At 27.6% G+C, this 17,901-nt stretch overlaps 1 protein-coding gene across 6 annotated transcripts in view; it reads left to right on the top strand.

Annotated features, from left to right (window-relative positions):
• Nucleotides 1–1,397: 1,397 nt before the first annotated feature.
• Nucleotides 1,398–17,901, top strand: part of LOC145279605 (MIT domain-containing protein 1-like) — a 155,667-nt gene continuing 139,163 nt past the window's right edge. For 2 of the 6 annotated variants that reach the window (XM_080130782.1, XM_080130781.1), the window contains exons 1-3: nt 1,398–1,651; nt 12,379–12,489; nt 17,738–17,874. In XM_080130782.1, the coding sequence (XP_079986908.1) occupies nt 1,510–1,651; nt 12,379–12,489; nt 17,738–17,874 (390 nt within the window). In that variant the 5' untranslated portion in view covers nt 1,398–1,509. The remainder of the gene's footprint in view (nt 1,652–12,378; nt 12,490–17,737; nt 17,875–17,901) is intronic. The other 4 variants (XM_080130778.1, XM_080130779.1, XM_080130780.1 and 1 more) reach the window with 3 other exon arrangements.

Below are 17,901 nucleotides of genomic sequence, written 5' to 3'. Positions count from 1 at the left end.
AAAAAGCTTAATTATCAAAAAATGGAGAAGGGCTTAAATATAAGAAAATAAAATTTAAATTTTATCACGGCTCTTTACAAAATTCCTTTTAAATTAAAGGAATTTTGAAAGATTGTTCTGGTTGTTGTTGGTTTTTTTGTTTTTTTTGTTTGTTTTTTTTGCCAGTATAAACTGAATGCCTAAGAGCATTATTGAAGAAAATAAAATTATGTTCGAAAATGTATTTTGAAATGAATATATCTTTATTAGAATATATCCTTCCTGTATATTAACTGTTCTTCAATTTTTTTTTTGGGGGGGGAGGTCTTCTCTATCTTGGATTTCAGTTTACCTCATCGGAGTTACCCTCTTGGATTTGCATTTGGACATTACCAAATATGAATTTCAATCTACGGATATCCATTGATTTCCTCTACTTATTTGATATCCTGACCTTTTTGTTGCTATAGATACTCCCATTTGCTATGTAATTTCAAAACCTTTTCATGCAAATATGTTAGTGGTCATATTTTGCAATTTTATTTCATACTTAAAATAGCATTTCATCATTATATTGTGCTATTATCTTTCCTCTGATGAGAAGAAAGCATTTTTTGAAACTCCGCGAATGAAGGATTTCTTTATTTTTAATTTAGTATTCCTTGTCGGATAATAAAATTTCTGGGTTTCTTTTCCTTATATGCAAATTGCTTAAATTTTCTTTTCTTATATATATATATATATATATATATATATATATATATATATATATATATATATATATATATATATATATATATATATATATATATATATATATATATAAAGTTAAAATTGCACAAAAATTGGAAGCATCTGATTTCTTACAAAAGGGTTTTCAGCTCGAATTTGACTCAATTGCAATTCTACCACAAAAGATAATATTTACAATTAAACATCGCGATTTGATTCAACATTTTAGCCAACGAAATGGCAAAACATTATTACGTGTCTACTCACCCCTCAACAAAAACAAAGAAAAAAGAAGAAAGTTTTGCGTTGCCGTAGGGGTGAGATTTCTCTGGACGAGTTTTGAGTTTGCTATTTATTTATTTATTTATTGTTACGCCCTTGTTCGCTCCCAAACAAAGCATACTGCCACTTGGACATAAAGGGTAAGTATTTGGGGCCATCGGATCGGTCAGCATTCCGGCATCCGGCGATAAAGTAATCCCTCTCTTAAATAAGGGGGCAATGCCTGGGAATATGATTCTGATCAATGGATATAACCCATGGATCAGACAGAAATAGATATTTTGCTCCGATTATTAGAAAAAAAAAGTGCCAAGAAAATTGCCAGTATAAAAAATAAAGAAGTCTTTTTTCTTTATTTTCTTTTTCTCTGACACCGGTGAACAGTCACTTAGAGTGACTTCCCTTTGTTTTGTTTTTGGGAAAAGTTTTTGTTATTCCAGGAAATGTTTACATTGTCTTATTTTTCATTGTCTTTCTAATCTAATGGTAATTAGTCTTTTTTCACTAAACTAAACAATGGAAGGTGTTACTGCTGGCATCGAAGTGTCTGCTATTAACGTATTAAAACGCGCCATTTCACTCGAAGAAGCTAAACAATATAGCGACGCTTTAATCTGCTATCAAGAAGGGATAGATTTACTCTTACAAGTTTTAAAAGGTAATAATTTATTTCTAAATTTTTGCAATTTTTTTTTATTATTTTTTTTTTTTAGTTTAATTTATCTTTATGTAAATTCTAGCAAATTATATTAATTTTCTGAATTTTTGTCGCTTTTATTTAACGTCGTCTATAGTTGGTATGAGTGCACTTATTGATCCGTGCTGGAATAACGTTATTATTTAAAAAATCATTCTTAACATGGGGAGGGAAAGGTGTTTTTGTACCTATTTTGTACTTTAACCTTACAACTGAATTAAAGAAAAACATAATAAAACTTTAATTAAACTTGGAAATACGATTTAAAAAATAGCGCGGGTCAGTAAGTGCACTAGCACCCTATAGTTATAAACAAACAAATAAAGGGTACTCCTGCAGTATTTTACCCACCGATTTCACGATCTTAGCCGAGCGTTGATCGACATCCGTCGGAAAACGCCGGAACATGGCGAGCGGTACGATACTCTATCAGCCAATCAGGGCGCTTCAAACGAACGCGCAGCAGACGAATAATTTTCATTGAAATTACACACATAGCGTTTCAGTTATTTTATTGTTCAAAGTAAAAATACACAGCCTTTCATTTCAGCTATTTAATTTAGCGATAAAAAAAAAACAAAAAACCGGGAGCTGTTGGAAACATATTTATGCGAATTTATGTGGAGACAAAAATTTGGACACAACCCTTTTGTCTCCATAATAAATCAAATCGCGGAAGGCTACCCGGTTTGGGAAGGAGCTTCTTCTTTCCACATCCTCTGAAAACCCTTTGCTCCCTACTTTGCCTCTACAGTCAGTAGAAAATCTTCCAGTCGGAACTAAAGATAAACAGTAATTGTTGTGTCCCCCCCCCCCTACAAACATTACTGAAAAAAAAAAAAAACAAACATTGTTGTTACTGTTTAATAACGTTTTGTTAAAAACACACAAAAAAAAAAACATTGAAGTGTTTATTACTGTTGCTTACCCCCCCCCCCAAAAAAAAAAGCTATCGGAAAACAAAATGAACCAAAAAAAAAAAAAAAATATTCAACAAAATAAATTTATTTTACTTTAAAAAAACTTACGGTAAGTGTTTGTGATTTATTTTATCCAAATTTTTCTGTATTAATTTTATCCATTTTGTTGTGTGTGTGTGTGTAATATCTTTTCCTTGTAATGTTGTTGCTATTCACATACTTTTAGCGTTCTTGCACCGTCGGCGTAGCTCCGAATTCTCGGCTTTCGTCGGCGTTAACGCCGAAAGCGTTCGTCAACGCTCGGCTAAGATCGTGAAATCGGTGGGTAAAATACTGCAGGAGTACCAAATAAAGTGTTGATTAGCCGGAACTATGGTGATAGGGTGCAGAGAGTGATCAACGCTGTTTTTTTTAATCGTATTTCCACGTTTAATTAAAGTTTTATGATATGTTTTTTTTATTCAATTGTAAGGTTAAAGTACAGACAAAACACCCTCCCCTCCTCCGCATGTTAAGAATGACTTTTTAAATAATAACGTTATTTCAGCACGGATCACTGACACTCCACTACTTTCATTATCAACAGCTTTCGAGATTAGCGAGTTGTAACGAACGGACTGGCTGTGCAAAATGATTAGTTTTTTTATTTTCTGTTTATATCTCTTCTCTACTATTATAAAACGAAGTGTGTGTGAGAGAGAAAGAGAGAGGTCCCTGTGGACTCCAAAACAGCTGGGCCGATTTTTTATGAAATTTCACACAAATATACTTTATGTATCTGGCAGTTCTTAGATGGGTTTTGTGTCAGAATATCTTCGATAAGTATCAATAATCAAAATAATCCGATGAAAGAAGGAACAGGCGATTTGACGCTTCTACACTATTAGGACGAAGGTTTGGAAATCGTAATACTGTATTTCACATGAAAAAAAAATGGTATCTAAGTATTCCTCGTATTTTTAAGATGATTATATCCAACAATTACGAAAATCGATAAGAGAAAATTTAGGTACTCATGCACTCATGCAGAGAGTGATCCGTGCTGAAATAATAACGTTATTATTTTAAAAGCCATTCTTAACCTGGGGAGGGGAGGGTGTTTTGTACCTATTCTGTACTTTAACCTTACAATTGAATTTAAAAATACATATCATAAAACTAGGTGCTAGTGCAGAGAGTGATCCGATCCGCGCTATTTTTTAAAATCGTATTTCTAAGTTTAAAGTTTTTATGATATGTTTTTTATTCAATTGTAAGGTTGAAGTATAGAATAGGTACAAACCCCCTCCCCATGTTAAGAATGGCTTTTTAAATAATAACGTTATTATTTACGTCCGGATCACTCTCTGCACTAGTACTAAACTTTAATTAAACGTGGAAATACGATTTCAAAAATAGCGCGGATCACTCTCTGTATTAGCACCATTATTTATTAAAGAAATTTTTTTTTAATTGATGAAAACGATCGTAAGACACAGGAGAGTTCAAAAGGGAGGTAATCTTCTGTTTCGATTTAAACAACATGGCCGCAATATTTCACCTGCTAACACGATTAAAGTTGTGTTTTTTTAATAATTCAGTAATATTCAGGTAATTTCGACTGCATAATTTGGAAGCTACCATTGTAACTTATTAGAATTGACAACAACAAAAATCAGTTGAAACCATTGTTTTTTTTTTGTTGTTTTGTTTTTTGTTTTTTTGTTGTTTTGTTTTTTTTTTTGAAAACTCCGTTTATCGACTACAAAATTTCGTCCTAATAGTGTAAAAGCGCCGGCGATTTTGGCCCAAGCTAACACTTTACACAGCCTAACATAAGTGTATTTGATCAAGTGAATTTTTTTTTTTTTTTCAGAGAACTTCAGTTCAAAACGGATGCGTACAATATAACATTTTTTCGATATTTTCATTTTTTAATATCTTGATTAAACTGTACAAATACCTAATTTCCAAAACAAAAAAAATATTTGTACACGTGAAAAAAAAAAAGTTATAATGAAAAATGTTTCACGGCAACATTCAGAACTTGAGAAATTCAGCTAAATTTTGAAGTTAAATAAATTCATTGTAAAAATTCCTTGAAAGATAAATATTAGTTTTCTGGGTCTATTTCAAATATAATCAGTAAAGTAAAATCCTAAAATATTGAATTAAATAAAATTTAAACAAAAAAAAAAAAACTTTGTACAAAAGTTCCAGGTAAATTTACCTTACACTACAACAGAACACTCTACTTTATTTTTTTTTGTTTTTTTTTTTAAGGGTATTCGAACTCGCTGACAACGAATCTGATAATCAAAACCGTCGCAAATTTATCGTTTGCATGGTATGAACCCCTGGACCTTGGGACTATTTTACGCCATTTCACTGCCTTCAGTAGTGTTTTCTTATAGTGAAATGACATCATATTGCGGAGGAATTTTTAGGGGAGGAGGGTATATAGATCTTGTACACTTTAATCGGTGCTTCTGCAGTTTTATTAGCTGCCGCCACCACCACCTCGCCCCTCAACTGCCCCTCTCCTATGTAAGCAGAATTTTTGTGAAATGTTAAACAGTGTTCTATTCAGTAAATGTTGGCGCCTTACTTACGTAAAAACGGTTAATTAAATTGCAGCAGCAGTTGTTAAACTACACAAGTTCTATAATTGAATACTCTCCAAATAAAAAAGAAGGAAAACATAAAAATGTTTTTGTAAACTCGTGAAAACTTTTTAAGATCAATTAAAAAGCATTAAAAACTATGTAAGAAAAATTGACCATGTTTTTTTTTTGTTTTTGTTTTTTTTACTATTATTTCAAATGCCTGCTAAAAAGATTCCTTCATGATGTAATAAGTCACTTCAATATGTACACACGAATGCATCATGTAAGAAAACACTACTGAAGGAGGTGAAATAGCATAAAACAATTCCAAGTTCCAGGGGTGCATACCATGCAAACGGTAAATTTGCGACGGGTTTGATTATCAGATTCATTGGCAGCAACTTTGAATACCCCTTAAACACAAATTAGAGTGGTTGGTGTTTTTTTGTAGCATAAGGTAACATTTACCAAAATTAGCCCCCAATAGCAAAAGATTTTGGATTCTCACAAACAAAAATAAAATCGTTTAAAAATGCATTCTATGGAAGCCCAAAATGTCAGAAAGTTAAAATGCTGTCTGAAAATGATGTCAAGTAGTTGGAGGGAAGTAGGGAGTACATTTCTATCCTGAACGTTTGTATATTTTTACCATTTTTTAATTTAATTATTTTTCTGTGTTCCTACTTTTAAATTAAAATTTGTTTTAATTATTTTTCAAAATTACATAAAAATTATGTTATGCTAAAAGTTACACGTTCATTTAAGCAAGGAAAATAATAGAATCTTACATATAAAAGTTGCACAAAACTTGCAATCTAAAAAAAAAAAAAAAAGAGGGACAATTTTACAATCATAATTTTTTGGTGTGAAAACATTAAATCAATAATGCTTAATTCAATGATAATTTCAGTAGTTTGAGAAACTAATTTTTCTTTGAGTTATATTGAATTCATTAACACGGACTTTAGAGGCTTTTTTGTAATGTTCCTGAAGAACTTAATTTTTCTTTTTTTTAAATTGTTACAATTTACGATGTTTTATTTTCATAAAAAAAGCAAAAATAAATTCTTGCATTTTTTTTTTTTACTGCTGAAAACCATAACTTTAGTAAAGGTGTTTTTTGTTTAAACAAAATAATAAGATTCAAATAATGGGTTCATTATATCCCATGATCATTATTTGATAAATACTGAAAATTTCATTAAAATTGGTTAATTTCCTGATTTTTAATGAATTTTTAAAGTAAAAGAGGGGGCAGGTCAAAATGTTTATACATTTTATGCATCAGCATTCATTTTGCATGTTCCTACATTATATATAAAAATAATTTTATAAGATTAACAGTACGTTCTCTACAGTGCAATGTAGACTACAATGTATTGTCGACTAAGTCATTGTAGGAAGGCATGTGAAGCTTCTTCCCATCGCGGCGCATTGTGTCCCCAGCTAGATTTGATTGAAAAATGGACGATTTCACCAATTTCGATAATAAAAATACGAATAGATTTGAAATATTTTAATCATCATAGCCTTGAGCCCCTGGAGGCATCGACAACAGCCCACCAACACGGTCTTAAGCACTCCCACTCTCTCCAGGGGTAGCCTCTTTTCCTCTTCCCCTGACGGTTCCAGATCAGAGCCTGGTGTGTGATGTTTGTTGGCTGTTTCCTCAGGGTGTGCCTGATCCATCACTATCTTCTAATCTCTTTTTCTGTTGGTGTTTGGTTGGTTCTCCCCCAGAGATCTGTGTTACTGATGGTAGTTGGCCAGTGGATCTTTAGCATTCTTCAAAGACATGAGTTGATAAAAGTTTGCACTCTTCTGATGGCAGCCTTTGTTGTTCTCCATGTTTCTGTTCCATACAGTAGAACTGATTTGATGTTGGAATTGAACAGATGGATATGTGATGAGGTTGGATTACTAGATGTTCTTGAGGGCGATGAACGATGCTCTTGCCTTTCCGATGCATGACTTAACATCTACATCTGTCCTCCCTGCTGGATGATCAAACTGCCAGGATATATGAAGAACTCGACCTCTTTCAGGTTGTTGCGCAACTTCATTGCCTCTTTGCTGAAGGTGTTGAGTTCCAGGATCTTGATCTTGTTAGGGTGGATGTGAAGGCCAACGAGAGGCATGGATGGTTAGAAGTCTTGTTCTGCATCTGTTGCTGCTTGTGGGAGTGCAGAGCGAGATTATCAGCGAAGTCAAGGTCGTCCAGCTGAGTTCAGAGGGTACATTGGATGCTGTCTCTCTGTCCATCCGTCGTCTGCTTCATCACCCAGTCAATGGCAAGGAGAAACAAGAATGGTGACAGAAGGCATCCCTGTCGTACGCCGGTCCTTATGTTGAAACGATGTGTTAACAATCCTCCATGTACGACCTGACAACCCATTCCCTCATATGACTCCTTGATAATTCTTATCAGTTTTTCTGGGATCCCATAGTGTCGGAGGAGTTGCCATAGGGTGTTATGGTGTATACTGTCAAAAGCTTTGAGGAAGTCCATGAAATTAATGTACAATAAGGAATTCCACTCCAGGGACTGCTTGACTATGATGCGTAACGTGGCGATCTAGTTGGTACAGGATCTGTTCTGCCTGAAGCTCGCCTGATGGTTTCGGAGCCTAACATCCACTGCATCTCTAATCCTCTCCAACAGAATCCAGTTGAACACCTTCTCTGGTACTGACAGGAGTTTGATGCCTCTCTAGTTCTCACAGCTGCTAAGATCTCCTTTTTTGGGCAGCTTTATGATGTGTCCGTTTTTCCAATCTGTTGGTACCTCTTCTTGTTCCCAGATCTTTTCAAAGAGCAGTAGTAGCATGTCAGCTGTTGTTTCTATGTCTGTCTTCAGGGCTTCTGCTGGAATTACATCTGAGTCAGCTGCCGTTTTTCGTCTTCTTGATGGTACAGGTGATCTCTTCTCTTGTTGGTGGATCACAGTCTGTATCAATGTCTATGTCTGCTATGTCTGGAGGATCTCGGGAGCTGGTCTGTTGAGAAGTTCCTCAAAGTGATCCACCCATCTCTTAAGTTGTTTGTCAGAGTTTGTGATGGTTTGTCCTTGCTTGTCTATGACCAGCAAACTCTTATTGTATTCAGGACATGAAGAAGAGAACGCAGTGCACACAGGGGGTGTAGAAATCATGCTTTCAAGGACAGCACAGAAAGATCTGACAGGGTGGGAAGTGCATGGCTCAAGGATAATAATAACATCCTTCATGACCAAGAAGAACATCAAGATGAATGTGATCCAATTCTACGCATCCACAAATGATCATGATGAGGAAGGCAAGAACCAGTTCTACAACAGACTACAGGCAGTCTTAGACAAGCTGAAGGACAAAGACGTCAACATCCTGATGGGGGATTTCAATGCGAACATAGGATCAAACAACAGAGGCTACAAGGAAGTGATGCGATAAAATGCTCTCGGATAAATGAATGAAAATGGAGATATTTGTTGACCTCTGTGGTCTGAACAACCTTGTCATTGGAGGCAGCATCTTCGCCCACAAGAGGATACACAAGGCCACCTGGATATCACCTGACCATGTTACAGGAAACCAGATAGACCACCTCTGTATCACCAAGAAGTTCAAACAGTCTCTTCAAGACATACGAGTGAGAAGGAGATGTAGCATTAGACCAGCATCTTCTAAATGTGAGACTCAAACTGAGACTGAAGACAACCGTCCGGCAGGCAACATCAATCAACGCAAAGACCAGAAGACTCAGGCAGTTTTCACCATGAGCCTGAAAAACAGATTCCAAGTACTGCAGGAGCTTACCACCAAAGATACCAATGCTCACGACCTTTGGAAGGGAACAAAAGACGTCCTTACAGAAACATGCCAAGAAGAACCAACACAAAGACTGGATCTCTATGGATCCAAGCCAAAAGACTCAAGAAAAAAACAGTCAATGAGAGCCATACAAGAGGCAGCAAAGAGGCAGCCCAAACAGAATACACAAAAGCCCACAAGGAAGTGAGAAGTGTAAAGAAAGATAAGAAGCAGCCTACCATGGTAACATGAAAGACCTGTACATGACAACTAAGAAGCTGGCAGGCAAGTACAGCAGACCAGAACGACCAAAGACAAGCAAGATTTGAAATATAACAGTAATTTTTTTTTTTTTTTTGTCAGATTCTAAATGTACAATATTAAGAAAGGGTAAACTTTTTACAATGATAAAATCAGTATTTTTGCAATGTTTTTTTGTAACTGGAGTTGAAATGTATTACAAATAAATATCAATATATAAATTATGACAAACTTCCAACAGTAAAATGAAATTAAATTTAAAATATCCTATCTCGTCTCTACATCAGTTTTACATTATTTTTATTATTTATTATTAATCGATTTGTTGAAATCATAAATGTCATAGCATAAAAACTGAATTTAGAAATTTGGAAGGATTGAATACTGTTGAATACAAAATCATTTTTTGCTTTAAACATTCAGTGCATTGTGTGAACCGGATGTTATTACTGTTGCATATTATGGATCAGATTTTTCATAAATATCTGGTATGGCTGGACCAACTATTGCGGGTACTTGTGCATCTGTTACCATGCTGAAATAATGTTATTATTTAGAAAGCCATTCTTAACATAGGGAGGGTGTTTTGTAACTATTCTGTACTCTCACCTAACAATTTAATAAACAAAAATATCATAAAAATTGAATTTAATTTGAAAATACTATTTAAAAAAAACAAAAAAAAAACAATAATTTGAATGGGTTTCCAAGCATTTTTAATGTCGCATGGCATATTTCAGCGATAACATAAGGTGTTGGTCAAGCCGAGCGAACATTTACAAGAAATCCTGTTCGTAATATGCACAAACTTCCAGTTCGTACAATGCATTAACAGCAAAAATTCTGAACAGATCTTTATGTATTAAGATTAAAAGTTTTAGAAAGTGGTTGCGTGCAATGATATAGAGATTTAAGCAACAAGATTCACGGTTTCATGATCATCTCATCTATAATATAAAAACTTAAAAAATGTCTAATTTTATTTATGTTTATTTAATTTTATTTATGCTTATTTAATTTTATTTATGTTTATTTAATTTTATTTATATTTATTTAATTTTATTTATGTTTATTTATTTTTGTTTAATTTTATTTTATTTTATTTGATTTTATTTTATTTGATTTTATTTTTATTTGATTTTATTTTTATTTAATTTTATTTTTATTTATTTTTATTTGATTTTATTTTTATTTGATTTTATTTTTATTTGATTTTATTTTTATTTGATTTGATTTTATTTGATTTTATTTTTATTTGATTTGATTTTATTTATATTTATTTAATTTTATTTATGTTTATTTAATTTTATTTATGTTTATTTATTTTTGTTTAATTTTATTTTATTTTATTTGATTTTATTTTATTTGATTTTATTTTTATTTGATTTTATTTTTATTTAATTTTATTTTTATTTATTTTTATTTGATTTTATTTTTATTTGATTTTATTTTTATTTGATTTTATTTTTATTTGATTTTATTTTTATTTGATTTGATTTTATTTGATTTTATTTTTATTTGATTTGATTTTATTTATATTTATTTAATTTTATTTATGTTTATTTAATTTTATTTATGTTTATTTATTTTTGTTTAATTTTATTTTATTTAATTTGATTTTATTTGATTTTATTTTTATTTAATTTTATTTTTATTTAATTTTATTTTTATTTGATTTTATTTGATTTTATTTATATTTATTTAATTTTATTTATGTTTATTTAATTTTATTTATGTTTATTTATTTTTGTTTAATTTTATTTTATTTAATTTGATTTTATTTGATTTTATTTTTATTTAATTTTATTTTTATTTAATTTTATTTTTATTTGATTTTATTTTTATTTGATTTTATTTTTATTTGATTTTATTTTATTTTTATTTGATTTTATTTATTTTTATTTAATTTTATTTATTTTTATTTAATTTTATTTAATTTTATTTTTATTTTTGTTATTTTATTTAATTGTATTTGTTTATTTAATTTTTGTTATTTTATTTTTATTTGTTTATTTAATTTTATATTTTTATTTAATTTTATTTATTTTATTTAATTCTATTTTTATTTAATTTTTATTTTATTGTTTATTTTTATTTATTCTATTTAATTTTATTTTTATTTATTTTTATTTGTGTTTATTCATTTATAAACTTCACCTGAAAAAAGTCATTAAAACAATGTTTCTGAATTTTTTAGATGAAAATTGATCATTTATATTATTTGGATTCTTCAAACTACTATTCTCATCTTAAGTGTTTTTTTCACAACGTTTTTGCCGATGTAACCTATGACTTTCATGAGGTGTATTATGTCAAACTCTGAAATATTTCTATTAAACTTGAGAATTTATGCAGAATTTAGAATGGAACCGTTTATTTAATCATCAGCCATGATTAGGTAGAAGTCCTAAGTAATTCACAATTGCATTTTAAGGATTGAATCCTCAACCTCCAGGAAAAAGTTACTTACAACTGAATTTTACCAAATACTTTATTCCACTACGGTTAGAATTTATATTGATCAAAATGTTGTGCAAATAATAGCCAAGACAAGCACAATAGTCCAAATAATCCAAATAGCATGAATTATTAAACCAAATTGTCTTGGGTTGTTTCATTAAAAAAACAGAAAACAAATTACTGTTCACCAGCCTTAGTATATTTGGTTACTTTTTTCAGATTGATACTTCCACAATTGATTTGTATGAAGTTTCAATATTACCAGATTTGTTTATTTGAGTTTTTGTTTCTTTTTGTTTTTATGATTACGGAAAAAGTGCAATTATTTTTAAACAACACCTAATCACATAAAACTATTTGGTGTTTGTTTGGTGTTGTTGATAAAATGTGTTTGCATACAATTAAAAAAATGTTTATCAATAAAAATATTTTTTATCAATAAAAACATTACATTTGTTTTGAAAAAAGTAAAAAATAAATTAAGTTGTTTTGAACTCTTGTCAGATCAACATTTGTTTTGAAAATTCTTTTAAAGTTATTTTTAACCAACATTTTAATTGAACAAACAAAAATGTCTTAATGTCATGAAACTGTCTTTGCATTTGCAACAAATATATGTTGTTAAGACAAACAAACTAAGTTTTTTGTATTTCTTTGTATTTCAATTTCCAAAGCAACTGTGTCTGATGTGAAAAAACAACATTTTCGTAAAAAGACAGAGGAATACATGAAAAGAGCCGAAGAATTAAAAAAAGTTGTGAAAATAGAAAAGGTCACAATTGAAGGTAAGCAAACATTGTGTGTGTGAAGATTTGTTTTATTTAAGTTTATTTTGTTTTGTTTTTATGATTATTGAAAAAATGGTGCTCTGCAATTATTTCACAACGACACCTTATTGCATAAAACTATTTGATGTTTTTGTTGATAAAATGTGTTTGCATACAATTCAACATATTTTTTGTCAACAAAAACATTAAATTTAATTTTTGCAAGAATGTGTTGTTTGGAAATCTTACACACAAATTCCTTTAATGTTATTCGTTGTTTAATTTTTTCATTTTGAATAAAATTAAGGGTAAATTGTTTTCAGTAATTTGTTTTAAAAGTTATTAAAACAATGTTTCTGAATTTTAATTAGATGTATTTTGATCATAATTGTTTTAATTAGTTCTAGGGTGAAATTTCGTGAGCTGTTGCCTCTGGTAATATCATGAGTTGTTCCCCTTTAAATCTAAGACACATTGTATAGCAGTTGTGTCAAGAGCATAATTTTATATGGCAGTGAAGGTTGAGTCCTCACTCAGCCTGACTGCAGCATAATGATGGCTCTATGATTAGATGAATCCATAAAGTGAAATCTGATCAAACTTAGCAGATTTGGGTTTACTTTCAGTAGTTTCATAATTTGTCCTTTAATCCTCACATTCCATAAGCAATGTTTCTGACAAAGAAGGAAGAATTGCTGTTTTATGGGTCAGAATCTATCCATCTAACATTTATTTTTGTTTTTTGAAATAGTATTCGTTTAGCTCCTTACATCAAATGACTTCATGTGCTATCTAGAGTGATTTTCATTAAAAAAAAAAAAAAAGGGGTTGGATCATAGAATTTACTGAGAGCACTTCCTAGCATAGAAGTTGCCCTAAACACAAATCAGTTACCTTAGTTTGATCATATTTTCCAAAATAAACTTTTGAATGTTTTCAATCACAGAAAGAAAAACTTGGAAATGAGTTATTAGACAAAACAAAGAAAATTAATTTGGAGCAATTAATGGGAATTCGTAGGCATTACAGCATAAATCTTGCAAGTTTAAATTATTGAGTTATCTCCTTTTGCTATTTTTAACATTGTTTTCAAAATAGTGAACAAGACAGCCGCTCTTCTGTTACTCATTAAATTTGATTTTCTTATTCAAAAATAAAACTACTTAATCAATTTACATGATTTTTGGAATGTGATATTTTTGTTTGTCATGTGGATATACATCATACAAATTTTTCTTTATTTTTGTTTTTTAATATGGGGAAATTCTGAACAGGGACCGAAATTTCCATTGTTTTCGTCTTGCGGTAGATAACTCATTTATTTTATGGATTATTTTGATAAAATTTGGAAGAAACGAATTCGATATTTTCTTTTTATAAATGTATAATTCTTTCTCTTGTGTCATTATAGTTTTTTTCTCCGACTACTTAACGTTAAGTCACTATTTTCAGTGAGGGGTGATATATATTTTTTATGTTTGTGTTTTTCTACTTAATATGCTAAATATGCATGCATCTCTATGCATATTAAATTAGTTCCATGTTAAAGAAAAAGGACCACTCATCAATATGATGAGTTTCATATAAGGTAAGGTTTTATATTGTCTTTCACCAGAAAAAATACAACTTGAAAATTTTAGTAAATGAAATGTTTTCTGTTATCAAATTGTGTTTACATCTGTTTTTACATCATCCAGATTTTTTTATAATTTATTTATTTAGTTTGATCTATAATGTGTTATGAATCATATTACGAAGATTCAGTGTATTAGCTGTTGAAATGTGTCTTATATGAACAGTCAATATGTCATTTTTGTACACTTTTCAAGAAGTAATAGGATTTTCTATAATGTTGAGACTGATGTAATAATTATTGTTGCCATTATTTTCAGTTAACACGAGATGATGTGATACATTTAACACGAGATGATGTGATACATTTGAAAGGATTTTTCACTTGTTTAATCTCTGCATATTCAGTTTTATAATGTAAAAATTGATTTCTGTGTTTGCATCACACAAGACAGCAAATTTTGTAAATACCAACAAACTTTGAATGGTCATAATTCCGTGACTAATTGTGCCACCAAAATAAATTTGTTCATATAATGCAAATAAATAAAAGGATTTAGATATTATGAAAATAAAATGTAAATAAATAAAAGGATTTAGATATTATGAAAATAAAATGTAAATAAATAAAAGGATTTAGATATTATGAAAATAAAATGTAAATAAATAAAAGGATTTAGATATTATGAAAATAAAATGTAAATAAAAGGATTTAGATATTATGAAAATAAAATGTAAATAAATAAAAGGATTTAGATATTATGAAAATAAAATGTAAATAAATAAAAGGATTTAGATATTATGAAAATAAAATGTAAATAAAAGGATTTAGATATTATGAAAATAAAATGTAAATAAATAAAAGGATTTAGATATTATGAAAATATAATGCAAATAAAAGGATTTAGATATTATGAAAATAAAATGTAAATAAATAAAAGGATTTAGATATTATTAAAATAAAATGTAAAAAAATAAAAGGATTTAGATATTATGAAAATAAAATGTAAATAAAAGGATTTAGATATTATGAAAATAAAATGTAAATAAATAAAAGGATTTAGATATTATGAAAATAAAATGTAAATAAATAAAAGGATTTAGATATTATGAAAATAAAATGTAAATAAAAGGATTTAGATATTATGAAAATAAAATGTAAATAAATAAAAGGATTTAGATATTATGAAAATATAATGCAAATAAAAGGATTTAGATATTATGAAAATAAAATGTAAATAAATAAAAGGATTTAGATATTATTAAAATAAAATGTAAATAAATAAAAGGATTTAGATATTATGAAAATATAATGCAAATAAATAAAAGGATTTAGATATTATGAAAATAAAATGTAAATAAATAAAAGGATTTAGATATTATGAAAATAAAATGTAAATAAATAAAAGGATTTAGATATTATGAAAATAAAATGTAAATAAAAGGATTTAGATATTATGAAAATAAAATGTAAATAAATAAAAGGATTTAGATATTATGAAAATATAATGCAAATAAATAAAAGGATTTAGATATTATGAAAATATAATGCAAATAAATAAAAGGATTTAGATATTATGAAAATAAAATGTAAATAAATAAAAGGATTTAGATATTATGAAAATAAAATGTAAATAAATAAAAGGATTTAGATATTATGAAAATAAAATGTAAATAAAAGGATTTAGATATTATGAAAATAAAATGTAAATAAATAAAAGGATTTAGATATTATGAAAATAAAATGTAAATAAAAGGATTTAGATATTATGAAAATAAAATGTAAATAAATAAAAGGATTTAGATATTATGAAAATAAAATGTAAAAAAATAAAAGGATTTAGATATTATGAAAATAAAATGTAAATAAAAGGATTTAGATATTATGAAAATAAAATGTAAATAAATAAAAGGATTTAGATATTATGAAAATAAAATGTAAATAAAAGGATTTAGATATTATGAAAATAAAATGTAAATAAAAGGATTTAGATATTATGAAAATAAAATGTAAATAAATAAAAGGATTTAGATATTATGAAAATAAAATGTAAATAAATAAAAGGATTTAGATATTATGAAAATAAAATGTAAATAAATAAAAGGATTTAGATATTATGAAAATAAAATGTAAAAAAATAAAAGGATTTAGATATTATGAAAATAAAATGTAAATAAAAGGATTTAGATATTATGAAAATAAAATGTAAATAAATAAAAGGATTTAGATATTATGAAAATAAAATGTAAATAAAAGGATTTAGATATTATGAAAATAAAATGTAAATAAATAAAAGGATTTAGATATTATGAAAATAAAATGTAAATAAAAGGATTTAGATATTATGAAAATAAAATGTAAATAAAAGGATTTAGATATTATGAAAATAAAATGTAAATAAATAAAAGGATTTAGATATTATGAAAATAAAATGTAAAAAAATAAAAGGATTTAGATATTATGAAAATAAAATGTAAATAAAAGGATTTAGATATTATGAAAATAAAATGTAAATAAATAAAAGGATTTAGATATTATGAAAATAAAATGTAAATAAATAAAAGGATTTAGATATTATGAAAATATAATGCAAATAAATAAAAGGATTTAGATATTATGAAAATAAAATGTAAATAAATAAAAGGATTTAGATATTATGAAAATAAAATGTAAATAAATAAAAGGATTTAGATATTATGAAAATAAAATGTAAATAAATAAAAGGATTTAGATATTATGAAAATAAAATGCAAATAAATAAAAGGATTTAGATATTATGAAAATAAAATGTAAATAAAAGGATTTAGATATTATGAAAATAAAATGTAAAAAAATAAAAGGATTTAGATATTATGAAAATATAATGCAAATAAATAAAAGGATTTAGATATTATGAAAATAAAATGTAAATAAATAAAAGGATTTAGATATTATGAAAATAAAATGTAAATAAATAAAAGGATTTAGATATTATGAAAATAAAATGTAAAAAAATAAAAGGATTTAGATATTATGAAAATAAAATGTAAATAAAAGGATTTAGATATTATGAAAATAAAATGTAAATAAATAAAAGGATTTAGATATTATGAAAATAAAATGTAAAAAAATAAAAGGATTTAGACATTATGAAAATATAATGTAAATAAAAGGATTTAGATATTATGAAAATAAAATGTAAATAAATAAAAGGATTTAGATATTATGAAAATAAAATGTAAATAAATAAAAGGATTTAGATATTATGAAAATAAAATGTAAATAAAAGGATTTAGATATTATGAAAATAAAATGCAAATAAATAAAAGGATTTAGATATTATGAAAATATAATGTAAATAAAAGGATTTAGATATTATGAAAATAAAATGTAAATAAATAAAAGGATTTAGATATTATGAAAATAAAATGTAAATAAATAAAAGGATTTAGATATTATGAAAATAAAATGTAAATAAATAAAAGGATTTAGATATTATGAAAATAAAATGTAAATAAATAAAAGGATTTAGATATTATTAAAATAAAATGTAAATAAATAAAATGTATAAAATTTAAGCTTTGGATTTGGAGTACACTTTTTCTTAAAATGGTCCGAGAATGTTTCAATATAATGAACCCTTCCTAGAATTGGTACTTTAGCAAGATCCTTCCAAAATGGTTCTAAAATTTTATCAATTTTTTGGCTTTCCAGAAACTAAAATTCATGAGGTCATTCAGATTGAAGAGGATTCGATTGGAAACAGTTATGTCCACATTTTTAGTCGCTTCTTGGATCCCACCCTGACAGAAGTAGTAATCGATGATCCTTACATCCGAAGTCCACACCAAGTAAGTCAACTCGATTGAACATCTCCT

The sequence above is a fragment of the Euprymna scolopes genome, chromosome 7, assembly GCF_053919585.1.
Source record: "Euprymna scolopes isolate OS-2025 chromosome 7, ASM5391958v1, whole genome shotgun sequence".
Lineage (NCBI taxonomy): Eukaryota > Metazoa > Mollusca > Cephalopoda > Sepiida > Sepiolidae > Euprymna > Euprymna scolopes.
Note: the sequence above shows the minus strand (reverse complement) of the source record. Positions and strands in the feature narration are given on the sequence as shown.